Genomic DNA, 19,357 nt, shown 5'->3' with positions numbered 1-19,357 from the left:
TAGTGCACTCGTCTTTTATTCTAAAATACAAAGATTTCTTCACACATCCACTCCACAAACCGTTACAGTGAATTAGGAATCATTGGAAACACTTGATGTGACTGCATGAGCCAAAGTATATGTAACATAGGCCCAGTCATTTTTAGATAAATGCTGTATACTGTGAATTTAAAAGGATAGTTCAGATTTTTTGCAGTGAGGTTGTCCGTTGTACTTATCTTTAGTCAGTCTGTTCCATATTGGAGGAACTCACAAACTGACTAAACTGAATAAACCGGTCTGTCTGATTGGAAGTAAAGCAGTGAAAATAAGAATAATGATAGTAATGTAACATACACTTGAACAAATATTGATTGTTTTTAGATGGTCCATTTTTTAAAGGCCAAAACACAGTTTTTGCTCCTGGCCGTTTGTGCTAATAAGACATTGTTTACATTAAAATCATTCTATTCTGGTGTTTTTCTTTCTTTCAGAGATCCTAACTTTCCTGTTCCTCAGGACACCACTTTCATCCACACCAAGCCTAATCGCTTTGAGGAGGTCGTCTGGACCAAGTTCAGCTCCAAAGACAAACAGTACTTGCATATTGGCCTCAAGCCTCGTGTCAGAGATAACTATCGGGCCAACAAGGTGGCCTTCTGGCTGGAGCTGGTACCACATCTCCACAGCCTCCATGAGGAAATCATTAGCTCCATTACAACTCGACATCCGCCCGGGCCCAAACACAAGATCACTCACGTCCCTGGCACCCCCTCTACACGGCGCCCTGTTACGTCCCCCTCTCCAATCGATCTGGGGCCTGACGGTTCAGAGAGACCCCGGTATAATCCCTTTCCCAGCGAGACCCGGGACTACTCCACCGAGCTGAGTGTGACCGTAGCTGTGGGTGCGTCACTCCTTTTCCTGAATGTGCTGGCTTTTGCAGCGCTTTACTATAAACGGGATAAGCGCCATGAACTTATGCAGAGACGCCACCGCCGACTGTCCCCTCAACGTGGCACCACAATGGGCATGGGAGTTGGCATGGGAGTCGTGGGATCACCACCGCACAATGACCTGGCACTGAGTCAGGAGGAGGAATTGATGTCACTGCAGATGAAGCAGCAAAGAGTGGAGCTGGAGCACGGCACGCCCCTCCCGTCCCGTGGCGTCCATGGTGACCTGGAACCTCTTCGGCCTCCCGTGTGTCCACCTGACTACACGTTGGCCCTGCGGCGGGCACCGGAAGATGTGCCACTGATGACAGCCAATACCATCACCATGATCCCCAGCACCATCAGCAGCATGCAGCCCCTCCATCCCTTCAACACTTACCCCCCAGTCCCGGCCCCCTCCACTACACCTGTCCCCAGCCACAGCAACAATGCCCTGCCACACCAACACTCCACCACCCGTGTATAGGACCAGGCACAACCTCTGCTACCCACTATGGGCTTACAGAGACACACCACACAAACTGCTCCATACAAACTTTCTCTCACTATCACAACCGTCTATTCTTTACTGTTCTTCTCTGTATCTTTGTCTTTTCTCATTAAGCCCTCAATTAAAGCTGCAGTTTGTAAGCTTTTAAGCAGTGAAATACCTCTAAAATGTAATCATAAATCAAGGGGAGTTGATTAAAATAGCTCCTTTGCCAACAGCTTGTCATCATTGGTACATAGTGCTTTGCCTCATTAAAGTGCTTTCAGTATTTGGTGCTTTGATGAGACACCAAAAATGCAGCTTTAAGCTTGTAGCTCACTCTCAGAGAGGTATAGAGCCAATCACAGTCAATCAGGCATCTACTGTGTAGCTTGGTTGTTTTGCGCATGTGTTGTTGTGTCAGTGTAAAACTATGTTTAACATAGAATACAAATATTCATTTTCATTTATCATTTAGTAAAAAGATAATACAGTAGCAAGCAGCTTTGAATGAGGCAGCATATGCCCCAACAAGCTGTCTGTCATAAAGCGGTGATTTCTTGAAACTTACAAATTGCAGCTTTAAAGGCCCAATCTGGAAGTGAAATTTGGCACCCTGTGTTGAGCACTATGTCCCTACAGCTGTCTCTGTGTCTGATTTGGAAACTTTTGAAGTCAGAAATGTATTGTCTGGTTTGCAGTACAAGAATCTGAGAGATAAGCAAGAGTTTTCCCTTAATTATAAAATGTATTTTTCTATTAAGATGTTAGTGTAAATGATATTCAAATCAGAGAAGTTAGCTTCATAAAAATATGTATCCTCATAACCAAATGTCTTAGACCATTTCCAGATTGGGGCTTCTACTACTGGGCGTTACAGGAAATAACTGAATCATACTCAGTCTGTGAGATGCAACCTGGAATCCAGGTTGCCCATTAGATCTTGCTGCATCTTGGCCACACAGGCGCTAATCATGTCCATTACTTTATTTGTTTCTCACTCATTATCTCTCTGTCTGTGTCCTCATCTCAGTCCATTTAACTGCTTCTCCATTTGCTGCCTCATAGTATTTTCTCTGTACATCTGCCCTTGTAGCTCTTTTTATTAAACCATTGGCATAATCCATTTCCATCTTCACTTCTTTCCTCTCTCTCTCGCAATCACTTCTAGACTCTTTTTTCCTTTTGGAGTCTTTTATACAAAAACACAAATGTAAATGATGTATTATTAATAAATTGTAAGGATATGAATGAAAAAAAAAAGATATTCTGATATCTCGTTTTTACCAGCATTCTTGGTGCCAAGTACTGTGATAAAGTTCCTCTCCCACTGGCGTCCAGTGGACTGCCTGGAGAGGTGCATCCTGACTGTATCTTACAAAAGGAATTACCATCATAAAAAGTGCCAACCCCTTCATTTTTCTGTTCGATCCACACGTTTTTCTTGTTTTTTGTTTTTTTAATTTTTTAATTACACTCAGTGTTGCACTGTGGCTGGTCTCTTCTTTAAGGGAAATCAGATTCAATATATCCTTGTTTTAAAAAAATAAATATAGCGTTTTATTAACTACTTTGCTGTCTGGGATATTTGCATGTTTCTTTAACTGTGTGGACAGAGACGTTTGTCATTTTGATTTTTCATGTTTTGCCTTGTTAATTTTTTTTTTTCTTTTTTGAGTATCATTTCATTTCCTATTTTAAAATCAGCTGCACTTTGTGGTACTTCAAATGGTATAAAAAGTATTAAGAGATGAATATTGTGTAAAACTATGATAACAAAGAGAGTAAATATTTCCTCTTTATTTTTTTCATTTCCTAACACTGAGGCTGTGCCACAAATTACCAGAAAGACTGATGAAAGCCTTTTTTTCTTCCCCCTCTTTTTTGCTGTTTCTCTTATCTTTTGCACAGTCACCATCTCTCAATCTCACCGGAAGAAAGCACTTTTTTAAGTTACAAAAAAGAAAACGACTACTTTACATGAATAGTCTAAATAAGGTTTTTGTCTGTGACTGACATTACCCACATGCTTCAAGTGTTTGAAGACTGCCTGACAGTTATCTTTTCTTGTCTGCTCTTTTGTTGTTTTATTATTCTCCTTTCTACACAGTGGAAGAAAGGATGAGATATATTTATCATGGCCAAAAGGTGAGAAAGCCTGGTATGCGCGTTTCACATCTTTCGCACAATTGAACAGAGACGGGCCGCACTCTGGACATTTATGAAACAACCCAGTGACATTAGGACAAAACTGGACAAATGCAGACAGTGGTTCAGTGGTGGTGATAAAGTAGATCGTCAACTTTGATCTGTCAGTGCACAGAGGATGCATTCTAAAAAACATGAGTAAAAAAAAAATCCTTAATGACAGACATTACTCATACACCATATACCACAAAACCAAGACACGCGGGATCAATTATGTTCTGTATCCTGTCCTCTTATGATACCGACACTCTGGAGCCAGACTGCCATCCCTCACACTGGACTGGGAGAGCTAAGAGGACAAAAGAACAAAACCAACACACAAAAACAAACTGTACATTTTTTAAGTGTAAGAGAACAACCTGGAAATTTGTAAATATTCTGTTTGTTGTTTGGTTTGAGTGATTGGCCAGATCTTTTCTTTGTGACAACAGGTGCAAGTTTAGATGATTTACATGATTTTAGCACTCATGCGTATGTTTAATTCTCTTTCTTTTCCTTGATCTCAAGGGCAAATTCGAGTAGGTTATGGGCACATGTATACATACATGAATAATCTTTTAATTAAAAAAAAAAAATCACAGCATGGTTAAGGTCAGCATAAACACGGAAAGGAATGCTTACGGCTCAGGTTAGCCTAGATATTGTGGTGATATAAATGCTCTTGCTGCATATATGGCTGTCAGAAGCATAACACACCTGACACTAGCCCATTAATCATGAAGGCAGCTTTTGAAATGAGTCCTTTCATTGGTGAAAAAGCCAAAGAACAGCAGCAAAGACAACAGACAAAGACAGGGAAAACAGGAATGATTTGAAAAACGAGGCAGGAAAAAGAGAGATAGAGAACCGAGGTATAAAAAAAAAAAAAATGGCCTCAAAGCAAACCACAAATCAAGGAGTTTTACCTGTGATGCTTTTGGATTTAATTGTTAGTGTCTCACATTGTCTTGAGCATTGTCATACAGTATAATCTGTAATTGGGAGGTTGTGAAATCCTTTGTACTTTTGTAGTCTTATTTCAAACACTAATCATGGTGGTTGTTTTGCTCCCTTTTGCAATTCTGTCTGCGCATTCTGTTTCTGGGATTATTGACCCAGCTGTTTGATGTGAATTTGAGTTGCCCATGCTTTTAAAACACAGCATTACAAAGACATTTTTTTTTCTTTTTTTTTTTTTCTTTTTTTTGGTGAATCAAGGTTTTGGTCAGCCAACAGATAATGGAAGCACACTCACAAGTTTACATGTTTACACTGCAGTTTTGATGTTGGCTTAGGCTAAGGTAAGGAAAAACTTGAATATATATATATATATATATATATATATATATATATATATATATATATATATATATATATATATATATATAATTAAAAAAAAAAAAGCATTACAAGGATCCAAATATCTTCTTATTACAAATGCTGGCTGGTAAAGTGAAGGCTTGCACCTGTTTGTCTGTTTCATTTAGTCTGTTTCAGTAATCTGCTTAAAGCTCAAGATACTGTGAGAGAGCATAATGACTAGGAGGGGTTGAAAGAATTAAAGTTAATATTTCTATTTCAAATAGAGGCTATTACACACTGTATGTTGTGTATCTGAACTGGAAAACATTAAAAGACATTCTTAAACAAATCCTCCTACTGCTTTCCCAATTATTCTTTTCAATTTTGTCACATAATCTGAAATTAAAATTAAAGCTTAATGAATTTCATCCATAGGGGCACAACAACACCCCAGCAACCTGACAGAAATAATAGAGGAAATTGTCACCACACCTTTCAAAGTTAATTTGGCTTTTGTTAGCAGGCAATTTCCTGTATACACTGTAGACCTTGGGCAACATGTGTGGGGGTCAATTTATTTATTCATTTTTTAAGATGCAATCGAATAAGATGAAACCTTGGTACTGCAAGCAAGAAATCTCTACCCAGTCAAAGCAGATTAAAACAATGGAGCATATCATTTGTATTTTTTAATCATAATTTGCAGTTAATTACAGTATGACAAAAAGTAAGAAAGTCCTACCAAGAACCTCCTATTTATCAGTTATGACTGGTGTAACCACTAGAAAAAGTTAAAGGTAAATTTAACCTAAACATCTGGCCATAATACATAGCAGCAGAAATGGTCTTCTGTATTGCATAGCAAAATAATGTGGCAGAGTGTGATTTTGATTGGTGTTAGACTAAGGAGATGAAGCTGAGGAGAAGATATGATTTTTCTTGTGGTGTAGCAGAGACAGCCAGGTTGTTGGTCTTTGTTTTTTGTTGGTTTTATAATTTTTTTCCCATTTTTTCTAACCTAACAACCATGATGCATGTTTACCTGTTTGACATCCAGAACTTGAATCATCAGTGATATTAATATAGTTACTCTACAACAATACTCAGTAACTACACCAGACATTATTATTACAGCTTTAGTGTTACATTCTGTCAGTAATAACCTATTATGGCTACAGTGACAGTCACTTGGTGTCAGTTACTTCCAGATTGGCCCCCATTTCAGCTCAACATTATGTTTTTGTGACTATGGCAGAATGAACTGTTACATTTACTTATGGGAAAATTCATTTTTAGTTTCTGACATGAAACGTTGGAGTGCAGACTTGCTGCTAAATTGCATTGTTCAGTCAGTGGAAGGAAAGCATGTGGACTTCTGTAAGACCAGGTCTTCAGTGGTGCCCAGTGGGGACTGGTTTGTTTTCATAACAGGTCACCGGCCTTTAAATCTAAGCAACCACAGTCTATTTGTTAATTTTCCATCATTTACCATCAAGAGGGATACTGTCTGGTTGATGATGCCACTGCCACATGACCAGAAGGGATTGGTCAAAATAGACAAGACGCCAGTAGGAAACAATGAACCAGAAGTAAATACTTCTTTCATTTAATACAGTTTTTTTTTTTTTTTTTTCCATTTTATTGTAAATTAACAAAAACAAATTGACCCCCATAGTGTTCCATGTGCTCTAGTAGTTGCAAATTACAGTATGTGGAAATACAAAAACAGTTTTTTCCAAAGTCATTTGTGTGAGGGCAGAAATACAATTGGAGATTTAAACTGTTTATGGTTTCATGCAAATTTTATAAATTTAATTTAAAGGTTCAGTGTGTGTGATTACAGACCTGCAGAAATGACATATAATATTCATGACTGTGTCTTGATTTGTGTATAATCAGCTGTAGGGTGTTGCACTGCTATGTTTCTGGTGAATAAGTCCTTTTTTGCCATTTGAGCAGGTATTTGTAAGAAGGACCTTTTGTGTTTTTAGCATTAGATTTAATGTTAGTGTTTGCAGCTTTAATCCATAAAGACCCAAACATCCATTGGCGACAAAAATCATTTACTGATCTAAGCTGTTTAATACCTGTTGATCCACTAATCCTATCAATACATGTCAATAATGGTTGTAAAATGCAGTTTGTTGTCTTTTTATGGTCATCAGATATGACCCATTTGGACGTTCAGAGGCTCCGTAGTGAACGTGGAAACACCATCATCTTCTACAACATTGATTTACGAGTAAAACTCATGGAGTTGGATCAATGACAGTGGGTGGAGACACTTGATTTATGTTCAGTTAATGACAGAATTACTGAAAAAGTCACTTTTTCATCAGTTTTCTTTGTTTCTGATATAATAACCCTCAACTGTAAACTAAGCTTTTATGAACATCTACATGATCAGTACAATAAATTTGGGGAAATAGGCAATTTTCACACAAAAAAAAGCAAAATACAGAGCATAATATTACAATAAAGAATAACAAATCACTTGGGAAAAGTTATAAATAGAGAAAAAGTCATTTGGGAACCACCACAAAAGTAGCACCGGGTCTTTATGGGTTAATCTGCGACTCCATGTTTCATGCCTCCATATGACTCACTGAACCTTTAAGTTTCTTTCTTTCAAGAATTAATCAAAAGATGATGTGATTCAAAGAGAGTTCAGCAGGGCAACACAGAAAGATTTTTATAAAAACAAATGCATTATCTTAACAATTTATGTTCATGACCACTGACATTAATCCAGGATGGTATTTGAGGATTTGTGTGTCATCTTGCCTGATGTCAAGGGAACAGGACGTTACTGAACACGTTTTTTTTTTGTTTGTTTGTTTTTTTTTTATCCAACTCTGCATAATGATCAGCTTTGTTTTCTTTTGCCACAGCCACACGAACTGAGCTCTGACTTTCATTACACAAGCTTTTTTACAGTAGGTTATTTACAGGACATTCATTTCAAGCCTATAATTCTTGGCTGCACGCCGCATAAGCAAATGAACCATCCTCTGATTGCAATGTGTATTCAGCTGTTGTTCGCATTAAATCAATAGTACACCAAATATATTGAAAAGACTAATTCACTGGCCTTGCTGGATAAACCAGTTGTTACTAATACATGCCCCATTGCTCATGTCAGCGCTGTTGAATACTTTTTATGCCTCATATAAATGTGCCTTTGTGTTATCACTGGAAAATAAGCTCCTCTAAACAAATTTTGCATCTTCCTTTCCCTTAAGTCATATTTTATCCTTGAAATCTATTTATCATGCTTTTACTGATGACATTTTAGATATTTTAAATATCACACATAAGCTACAGATAATTACTTTGGCAAAGCAATAAAGATAAAGCATTGCAATAGGCAGACAACAGGTTGCTAAGGGAAGGAGGCAAGATTTCCATTAGGTTTCTAGAGTATATAGTGTTTTTCCCATTCCCTTTCCCTGCAAGGACCAGTTAAAGGAAATTCTTCACATTTGCCACTAGATGGCAGTGCGGGGCACAGTCTGCAAAAGTAGATGCATTAGAAAACTCACTGAGATGGCTGAGCACTTTTATCCCAAATGGACCATCCCTTACAGTCACATTTTAAGATTTATGGTTGATGTTGATGTGATAATCAGTGCTACATAAATCCAGAAAATATTTTTAAAATTTATGATACTTGTAAAAATGAATGTTTTTTAAAAAATCATTCATAAAAGGTTTGAAAGCTTTTTGCTGGGTTTTTATTGCCAATTAACCGATGGTAAAAATTTCCCAAACTAAAGGATGGCCACTGAGCTTCATGATACATGAAGTCTGGAAAATTTTGTAAAATATCCGGCTGCATGTTTGTCCTTACATTTAGGGAAAAGACTTCATTTATTAGACAAATTAGCACAATTTTAAAAGACATTAATAGTATCTGACATCCCTGAAAGTCATATTTAGTTTTTAGAGTTGATCAAGCATTTGAGTTCACATTCACTCAAGAACAGAGAAAAGAGAAACTTTAGTATATTATTACTATAAAATTACAATATTTCTGCACCTCATTACTTATCTTGATTATATTGAAATGTCATATTGTATTATAATATTTTAGGGACAGGGTTAAAAGTGTCAACCTTCTGATTTTTTTTTTTTTTTATTGGTCATTTTAAGCTTGTGTACTTCTATGTACAATGTTGTTTCAGTTTCACAATAAGACAGAGATAATATAACATCCACATATTATATACATAAGTATATATAATAATTCACTATAATATCCACCCTTAGTCAGTACTCAAGTTGTAAAAAATTAAAAAAAAAAAAAAAAAAAAAAAAAAATCAAGACTCAACTGACGTTATCTAGTTTGCTGAGCAGCCCAGTCTCATGTTTAGACGACCTCCCCCCTTCATACAAAAATCTTCTTTTACATGCAACCAGGAAGGCAGGGAAACAAGAAACTTCGGCCTGGTTAGCCAATCACAATACAAAATGCAAGACAAAAAACTAATGAGCTTTCCTTCTCACAGTGAGCAGCCAGAGCCGTAGAATACTGTTATACAAGGGCTCTGCTCAAGGCCTGTCAATCTGTTTCCACCTGAATACACCCAAACAGGAAAACTTTGGCTGGAGTTTTCAGAAACCTTCGTTTTTGGCGTGTGCGGCCATTTTTGTCGTTAAATGATAGGAGCAAATGCAGAGAAAAATCTATTTTGCCAGATAGCTGCGTGTAAACAGCCCCTAAACGTCAAGCCTAGCCTAACATTACATCAATGCTAATGAAGTTGTTAGCTAGCTAAGATTAGTTAACATGACAGAAAATGTAAGCTACAAACATAAACATTAGCTGTGTTGTTGTATCACGAGATTCTACCTTTGGCGACTGCCATAAGGCTAATAAAAGGAATGACTGGGATTCCTGACTTTTGACTTACCTGTAACATTATCCTTTGACTTTTTTGAAAACCAGAAGTCCCTCAGAGGGCTTTGTCCTCCTGGTCATTTAGCCATGGCGCTGAAACTGCACCTGCACGTGTTGGTATGAGGCAAAGTTCTAATAGCTTTGGATTTTTCATTCTAGTTTAGTTTTATTTAGTTTTGACTTTTTTTTCTCTAATTCAGTTTTAATTCATTTTTAGAGCAGGTTTGCTAGTTTTTATTAGTTTTTGTTATTTTCTAAATGCTTAGTTTTAGTTTAGTTTTTTTAATATCTTTTCTTCTCCGTTGTATTCAAATAAATCCCAGACAGGACTCTGTTGGGAGACAGTTACTGTCTCCCAACTTTAGTTTCCATGTTTCCAGGTAGAGTGGGGACCAGAAGACGACTGGGAACCACAAGTGACCACAAGTGACGGACCGTTAAATATCATATGGTGCCGGCGGCTAAAATTGCTTGAGGGATATAAATCAATTTTATATCAATCCGACACTGACTAAGACGAAAATGAAAGGAATTTTATCCATAATTTTTTTATGTTTTAGTTAGTTTTGCAAACACACAATACAGTTTCAGTTAGTTATCATTTTTTTTCTTTTAATTATAGTTTTTATTTATTTCAGTTAACGAAAATGTTTTTACAATTGTAGTTTTCATCATTTCGTTAGTTTTCGTTAACGATTATAACCTTGGTATGATGATTGCTAATATCGATCAAAGAATAATAATAGGAAGAAAATAAGAAATCCTGTTTTGTCATTGCATGTGTGCGTGCCCTCTCACCCAGTGTTTAAACCCATATGCGCAAATCACCCTAAATGCTGAAACAGCAGTAACACCACGTTCATGACATAAGGGATGGAAAGTGGAGATGGCAGTTTTAGAAGGAGGATGATTTGGACCATTTATATTTCAGGGGAGATGGCATCTCCCCTTATTCCCCCTCAACTCAAGCACTGCCCCTAGTAGCCTGAAAGGGAGTGAGAAGAAGTAAAACCTATTTACTCCCACCCCAGTTTCACTTTTACATGTATGGTTGCAGTTATATCACAGAAATTATTTGTAAACATGCATTAGTAAATATTGTCAAAGACTAAAGAAAAAAATGAGAGAAAAAACAAACCAAAAGTGAGTGTAATATGAGTGTAAATAACATGTTAAACAGACAATATTTTGGCCAGTAAAAAGATATTTTATCCACCAAATAGCCAGTTCTTATAACTTTTCAGACAGTTCTTTAATTTATCAATTTGTTTTGCAAAAGGCAAGCAGCTGAAAAAAAAAGACAATTGATGATTAATAAAATAAGATGCAAAACCATACACGGTAAATCATACATAATGTCAGTGATTAAACTTTTACTTTATTTCATTTCTGGCCAAGAAAATACTACTTAATTTTAAACAGACGCCTGCATCCTCACAGGAGGGATGGTAAGCTCTCAGATGATGTGATGCAGGTAAATAGGAAGTGGTGACGGTGAGATGCAGTTGTCATAGAAGATCTGAAAGTTTTGGTCGACTTCCATATGATTTTTCAGATAGATCTCCAGCTCCTGGAGTGACATCTCATGGACACTGTTTCCATCTTTAGCATTTTTGGCCAAAGCAGCATGAGATGGGAAGCGGATCCGAACATTATGTGGTGAGTTGCGGTCATATTCAGTGCAGCAGTAGGCGGACCACACATCTTCAGGGATGGCCACACGGTCCTGGTTGTTGCGACGGATCATGTTGCCTCTGGTGGTCACTCCAGTGACTATGTAGGCAGTACCACGGCAGAAGTTGTTGAGGCGAATTCGAATTCGCTCTTCGTACTCACGCCAAGGCCCAATGTTGAACTCGCGTATCTCAGGAACCACGTTGGTCAGGGTGTATGTTGCTGCACGGTCTTGTGGGGTGGACTGGTGTTGGTCTGGGTTTAAATGACCTCTTTCATAGAGAACCACGTCAGAGTAGTCGTCCAGCACTGCCTGGCTGTCCTCAAACTTCATGTGCAGGTACCCAGTAGGGAAGGGCTGCATATTTCCATTTCCATCATTTTCAGCCAACTGGGGAGACATGGAAGAGCATTTACAGAAAATCTGTGAAATACCACAGAGCCTGTCTTTTCTTTGACGCCTCTTCAGTGTGCATCAACTAATCCTCAATCTTAATCAGTAGAACCATTGCTTACTTCAGGTACTGTTAGGTATTCAGACTTTAACCCATAAAGATCCAGTGCTACCTTTGTGGTAATTTTTTTCTCTATATTTAACTTTTCTTACAAGATTGATCACCGTTTACTATAATATTATCCTGTGTATTTTGCAGCTTTTCAAGTATTTTCCTATATTTAATTTACTGATCATGTAGATCACATGTGTCAAACATTCTGCTCAGGGGCCAAATCTGGCCCGCCAAAGGGTCCAGTCCGGCCCTGGGGATAAATTTGTGAAATGAGAAAATTACTCTTAGATATTAACAATCCTTTTAGTTCAGGTTCCACATTCAGACCAAGTCAATCTCAAATGGGCAGGAATCAGTAAAATACTATCATGATAATATAAAAATAATGACAACTCCAAATGTTTCTCTTTGTAAATGTAAATATTTTTCATGTCTTTACACTAAAACAAAGTATAATTTTGCAAAAAATGCGAATAACCCGAAGTGTTTTAAGGGAAGCAAGTATAATTTTAACAATATTCTGCCTGTTATTAAATGTTTTGTGTATTTATAGATCCACTGTGATCTGTAAGTTATAATGCACATGTGTAAATGATAAACTGAGGCAGAATATTGTTAAAATTATACTTATTTTACAGTTTGTTCATGTTATTCACATCTTTTGAAAGGATAGTTTGTAGATGTCAACCTGTTCATAATGTAAATTAACTTTTTTTGCTCTAAAACATAGAGAAAAGTTTGGAGTTGACATTATTTATATATTATTATGTTATTATTTTACTGGTCCGGCCCATTTCAGATCAAATTTAGCTGAATCTGGCCCCTGAACTGAAATGAGTTTGATACCCCTGATGTAGATGTTCATAAAAACTCAGACTAAACTTGAGGGTTATTATTGAAAAAACAGAAAACTTAAGAAAAGTGACTTTTTCAGCAAAGATATCATTAACTGAACATAAAACAAGTGTCTCTACCCACTGTCATTGATCCAACTCCGTGGGTTTTACTAGTGAATCAGTGTTGTAGAAGACAACAGTGTTTCCATGTTTACTATGGAGCCTCTGGACGTCCATATGGGTTATATCTGATGATCGTGAAAAGACGACAAACTGCATTTTACTGAAATAGTTTCAATGTATTGATAGGTTTAGTGGTTCAGAAATTATTCACAGTTTAGATCAGTAGTTGCTTTTGGTTGCCAGGGGCTGTTTGGGTCTATATGGGCTAAAGTTTAGTGTAATAACAGATTGCTACATAATAGTTAAAAGTGCATTTGATATGTAATATTGACCATGATCAAAAAAATAGACAAACAGTATTTTCCTGACCTGTGGTTCATACATCCAGGGATAGTCAACACGTCTGTCCGCCTCGGTTTTCTTGAATGTGTAGGCTGAATACACTGGGATCCTCTTTACGGGGTCGTACAGGGTCACATAGCGAGGTTTGTCTGCGTACCACTGGCAGATCTTCTTCAGTTTGGTGTCAATGATCCCCCGTGGTGGAGTTCCCATGTACAGGGAATCCTTGCATGTCTCCACGCGGTTAAAATCTAGAACAACGATTGCCGAAGTTATAGGCAAAAAATAGACAAGCAGGTTAAGAGAAAAAGCTGAAAGCCCTGACATGCTCATTGTTAAAACCTCCTTTGCTGCTGTTGTACTGTTCAGTACAACACTGAAAGAAATGTAGCAGTTAACGATTTAAATATTGCAGAGTAGATATGCAAAGCAAGATGAACCCAGACCAAAAGACAAGGCTTCACAGTTAGTGTGGGTGTGGCTGTGCAGGTCATGCTCTTGCACTGGCTCACAATATATTTTTCATCTTATATTATTTTTTTGGAGGTAAAGCTACTGCTAAACAAGTGACAAATGTGTTGTAGTTTGGTCACACAATGATCTTAGCAATTACTATGACCCTCTGCCTCTGTGAATTTATGGCTTGACCTTTCTGAAGTGTGTCATCTTAATTACAGTCGTGGAAAAAACATTTGACCACCCCTTGTTTTCTTCAATTTCTTGGCCATTTTAACCCTTTCATGCATAGTGGTCACCCCAGTGGACAGTTATTCTACAGCTGTTCTCTTATATGTTCATGGATTTTTTCGTTTTAGTTCCATATCAGCCAACACAGTGGACGCTTATGCATCTTCCCATTCACTGACATTCATACCGTTATTGTAAATTTACTGTTCTAGATAAACTTGATCTGCAGTGACATGCTTAAGTGTAAATCAATTGTTTGTTATTGTTATTAGACTGTAATTAACTTTTTTTTTTTTTTTTTTTTTTTTTTTTTAAATGTGGGGTTTTTTGCATATTATCTACATGAAGTAAGTAATAATTAGCATTAGAGCATGTTAAAATGTGACAAAATATCAGATTAACAGGATTAAACATGTTTTTATTTCATAGTTTTCACACAGTATATCAGTAAATATATGTTTCTTTGCTTCAAAAATTAAATGCATGGTGTCCAGCTGAGTGGACATTTTTGTAACTCCATGACAAATAGGTTCATAATTTTTTTTTTTTTTCAATTCCATTGATTTTTTTAATGCCTAAAGAGGAATAAAAACACTAAGGAAAAAAATATTGATTAAACTTGTCATAGTTCATGCATGAAAGGGTTAATCCCTGGTACAATTAAAGGTACATTTGTTTGGACAAATATAATGATAACAACAAAATTAGCTCATAAGAGTTTAATTTCAGAGCTGATATCTATCCATTTTTCTTGGTTTTCTTGATAATAACCAAAATCACTTAAGTTCTTATATGGCATTGTACTGCCAAAAACAGTGCTTTTAGACATTCCATGTTTTCTTTTCAGTCTGTTTTAGTCACATGATACACACAGGAGTTAGTACTTGATTGCATAATTGTGATTTTTGATGACTTTTGATGGTCTAATAATTTTTTCCACGACTATATACTGATGCTGCAACCAAATGGACCAGCACCAAGATTTCATATATAGCACAGGTGTCAAACATGTGGCCCAAGGGCCAAATCCGGCCCGCCAAAGGGTTCAATCCAGCCCCTGGGATAAATTTGTGAAATGCAAAAATTACACTGAAGGTATGAACAATCAAGGATGTTAAAATCAATTTAGGTCATTTCAATCTAAAAATGATCAGACCAGTAAAATACTATCATAATAACCTATAAATTATGAAAACTGCAAATTTTTCTCTTTGTTTAAGTGTGAATAAAGTTACATTACACAAGAATCTTTACATTTACAGACTAGCCTTTAATAAAAAATGTGAATATCTGAAATGTCTAAAGAGAAGTATGTGAAATTTTAATAATATTCTTCCTGTCATTAAATATTTTATGCATTTGTAGATCCACTGTGATCTGTGTGTTGTGATTTACATGTATAAAAGATAAACTAAGGCGTAATATTGTTAACATTATTTTTGTTAGGAATTTTCAGGTTGTTCATACACTACAGAAAAAAAGTTAGGGATATTTTTAATTTTTGGGCAATTTTTTTCCAGTTGGGACTCTTGCACAGCGCTTCTTACTTTTTTGTGTGAACTGAATTGAAACACATTTTTTTAATGACCATAGTTTTATTTACAAATGGCAAAAATGACCAAAAAAAAGACCCCAAAAAAAAGAAATATCCTTAACTTTTTGTTTGTAGTGTATTTGTTCATGTTATGTTTGAGTACAATTCGTAGATGTAAACATTTTCATTACGGAATTTTACTTTTTTTCACTCAAAAGTTCTTATCCTATTATTTATTTTATTTTACTGGTCTGGCCCATTTTATATCATACCAGGCTGTATGTGGCCCCTGAACTAAAATGAGTTAGACACCCCTGATATATAGTATCACATGCCACATGAGATCACAATTAAAGAAATAATGCTGACATTAAAAGTAAAACATGTCATTATGCTTCACTTTCACATCATTAATACCAACCAATACACCTTTTCTGGAGATCCCCATCATAAAAACATTGAAGTTAACCAATTGAAGAGGCTTTATTCTGGTCATCAAGGTCTTCTTTCTTATCTGATATGTGCATGTTAGTTACTTGCTTGTTTTTAAACGCTATTTTTCACAATGTGGAAAGACCTATAAGCCCTCTGCTACATGCAAATATTAAATGTAGAGAATGGGATATTATGAGTATGCTATCAATGTAGTGTGAAATAGTAAAATGCAAAACTTTCTAATCTGTCACCATTAAGGAACAAAAGGCTCAAAGAGACAAGTGCTGATCAGAGGTATTATGGTACTCGTTTTGAATGGTGGATAAGTATAAGCCTGAAGATAAAGAATGAAAGATGAGCTGCTGACACAGCGTGGTGGACAAGTCATAACATGTCTGCTTATGTGCACAGTCGTTCACATGGTTACCCTTAAAATCATGTAAAAGTAATAGTTGTTGTTGTTAAAGCTTGATTTTTCGGACAACAAAAAAAAAGGAAAGTGAAAGGTCAAAGTAGATTATTTGAGGAAACCAACTGTTTTACTGTATGCAAAATTATGACTAGATAATAATATGAAGCTGCATGCTAAAAAAAAAAAAAGTGAGCACAAGTACATCATGGCAACTGAGGAAGATTATTTGACATGAATTGGATGCATTTCATGAAAAATGGCTCACTGTTCTGCCAAAATGGGTGCTTGACCTATTTCTGGCAGCTCATTATGTTGAGAGCAAAAATAAATCAATTTAAAATTCTCTTCCATGCTCTCCAGAAACATTGTTCACTAGGCAGTTAAGTCCACTTTAAAAGGAGCCAGGGTGGCCTGATGGTTTTAGTCACCATCCTACAACATGACAAAAAGGCCACAGATCGGTTCCCACAACAACCATTTATTCTGTCAAAGTCCTGACGTATTGTTACAGTTACAGCAGAGGGTAGTTTTCACTCAGTGGATGAGCTGTAAAGACAAATGCTGGTCATCTCTTATGCAAATGGTTTGTCATACAGTCCTGAGCAGCAATCCCTCACTGACCTAATAAGTCAATTGTGGTGAGTGAGTGTTGTTGTGACTCATCGATGGACCAGCTCGCCGCTCTGATGTAATCTTGAGCTATGACAATCATAACTTATGTGGCTGAGGCTGATGACACAATTATGTGAACGGGCATTTATTTTAGCTAGCTGTCAGCATTTATGCCAATTAAAATGATGCCTAATCTAAATCAACCCTGCAGCTGCCCCTTCCTGCTTCATTTTCTGCAAAAGAAGAAGAATATTTTACAACTGTTAAGTTTCAATTCTATAATAGAGTACATACCCGCTTAGAGAAAAGATCCCTGATGTTACGGCGGTGTTCATATTATGATACTATTTGAAAGTTAAATTATCAGTTTGATTTATTCAGAGCAGCATTTTGAGGCATCTTAATGATTTTCAGACATGACAAATCCTTACAGTTATTTCATTTGACAGGGAGCTATCTGAGCCCAAAATTGTTTTCCTCAGGAGCATCCTTAAAACAAAGATGACATTTTCATCACTCTCCATCTGTCTGGGTCATTGTTTCATTTACATAAGAAATGATTATAAATGCCACCGTTCAGTTACAATGCTTCACACAAAAACAATGTGTTGTCAAAGCGTAATTCCAAGAAAATACATTCAAAACTCACATCTGCTTCAGCTCAGCAGCCTGTGAGTAAGATATGTGCGGTATGTGCCGCCATGTTAAGAGATTTATGCACAGACACAGTTCTTGCAAAAGTAATATATACAGTGCTGTATACATACGCCCCCCTGTCCCTGTCCCTGGCAGGCTTACATGACTTTCTGCACGTTCCTAGCATCCAGTAAATCATTGTGTAGTAAGACATATCACCCACTTGGAGGCAATGCAGGCTTGTTTGTTGTTTGACATCCATCCTGCTTATAATATCCAGTGTAAAACTATGAGGAAGAATGCATAATACCCCCACATTAAAAGTTTTACAAACCCATCAAAACACTACTGCAACACTACTTTTAATGTTACTATTTCTATCAATCATTGTCAATTTCATTTTAGAAATAATCTTCTCTTCCCATTAAGCATTAATCCAGTACTGTGCATTAAATAATTCACTTGTGTTAATGTTTTATGAGAGACAAACTCTTCACAGACACAGTGTTAAGCTTTGGGCATTATATTGTTCTGACAGTTTTACTTTCCTGATATACTGAATCAGTTTTTTTTTGTTTTTTGTTTTTTTTTCAGTTAAAGGTCTTCTACCATATTTTTTCTATTTATGCGTATGCATTTGTATTCATAAAAGTTCTCATTATGTTTTGCTTTCCCTCACACGGCTTACTTCATCTTGGATTAAAATAAATAAATAAGTAAAGAAAAAGCTGGAGTTTGATGTTATATGTTGCCTCTGCTTTAGATCACTAAACAGTCTTGTTATGGTTAATAATAAATGGAATGTAAAGTATTAGATTAGCTGACATTTTTTTTGGCTAAATTTTACATGAGAACAGTTATAAATACTTTTGAAGTTCAGGGGTATGGTGGTTAAACATTTACGGTTGCATTGCTGTACTATGAAATGTTAAACATGGACGCTTTTTTTTTTTTTTTTTTGGAACTGTTGAAAGAGAACAGATGCCTTACACCACAAACCCCTCTGTGTAAACTACAGGAGCCTGCTTCCAGAGCCTACACTATACCACCAGGGGGCATAATTTAGCAGATTTTCTGGCCCATGAAGCTGTCCTCTCTTAGTTCTGCACCAAAGCCTGCTGATTGGTCTAAATAACCACATGGGCTTGAGCAGTGACCAATAGAGATTCGCCTGATCAGGGCTGTTGCTAAGGCACTTTGGAGGTAAAGAGCTGTCAGCTGTCTGCTTTCCACCATTTCACTCCAGCCCTCCTGCTTACTTGTGTGGGCCCTTCATTAGCTCTCACCTCCTCTCTGTGCACTCAGGTTCATCTATCAGCTCTGCCTGCTTTTTATTGGCCCATGATGGGGGGGAAAGAGCAGAGGAGTGACTGGTGGTTTTGCATTTTTAAGCCACAAAAGACTGGGCCCTCCCTCATGAACCAGGCCCCGTAGCTCCTCCTCCCCTGGTTATCCTGCCACTTGACATTTGAGCTCAGCCAACACTCGCAGGCAGTCTGTCACCATAACACCCTGCCTTTCTTCTCACTTTATACAGAAAGACACCTGGATATTCAGCTTTACGGTTCCCAGATCAACAAAAAAAAGAAAGAAAGAAAGAAACTCTATTGTTCCTATATATTCTTTGATGTCTAAATGGATATTTGATTTAAGATGCAGAAATGGTTCATTATTCCTCATGTTTACTTATTAGTTCTTTAACCCACATGTAATTTTTTTTTTTCTGTTTCCCCTTTCTGTACTTTAGGAAACACCGTGCTATA

At 36.8% G+C, this 19,357-nt stretch overlaps 2 protein-coding genes across 2 annotated transcripts in view; one reads left to right on the top strand and one right to left on the bottom strand.

Moving 5' to 3' along the window:
• Positions 1–5,242, top strand: part of nlgn2b (neuroligin 2b) — a 69,501-nt gene extending 64,259 nt beyond the window's left edge. The window contains exon 9 of the mRNA XM_030154311.1: positions 474–5,242. Within this exon, the coding sequence (XP_030010171.1) occupies positions 474–1,401 (928 nt within the window). The 3' untranslated portion in view covers positions 1,402–5,242. The remainder of the gene's footprint in view (positions 1–473) is intronic.
• A 5,845-nt stretch (positions 5,243–11,087) lies between these two features.
• On the bottom strand, positions 11,088–13,679 carry LOC115433361 (endonuclease domain-containing 1 protein). Its single transcript, XM_030154728.1, has 2 exons — positions 13,306–13,679; positions 11,088–11,859 (listed from the first exon to the last, which is right to left on the bottom strand). The coding sequence occupies exons 1-2, from the start codon at positions 13,609–13,611 to the stop codon at positions 11,251–11,253; spliced, it is 915 nt and encodes a 304-aa protein (XP_030010588.1). The 5' UTR covers positions 13,612–13,679; the 3' UTR covers positions 11,088–11,250.
• Between the last annotated feature and the right edge of the window lie 5,678 nt (positions 13,680–19,357).

Source organism: Sphaeramia orbicularis, chromosome 14, assembly GCF_902148855.1.
Source record: "Sphaeramia orbicularis chromosome 14, fSphaOr1.1, whole genome shotgun sequence".
Taxonomy (NCBI): domain Eukaryota; kingdom Metazoa; phylum Chordata; class Actinopteri; order Kurtiformes; family Apogonidae; genus Sphaeramia; species Sphaeramia orbicularis.
Note: the sequence above shows the minus strand (reverse complement) of the source record. Positions and strands in the feature narration are given on the sequence as shown.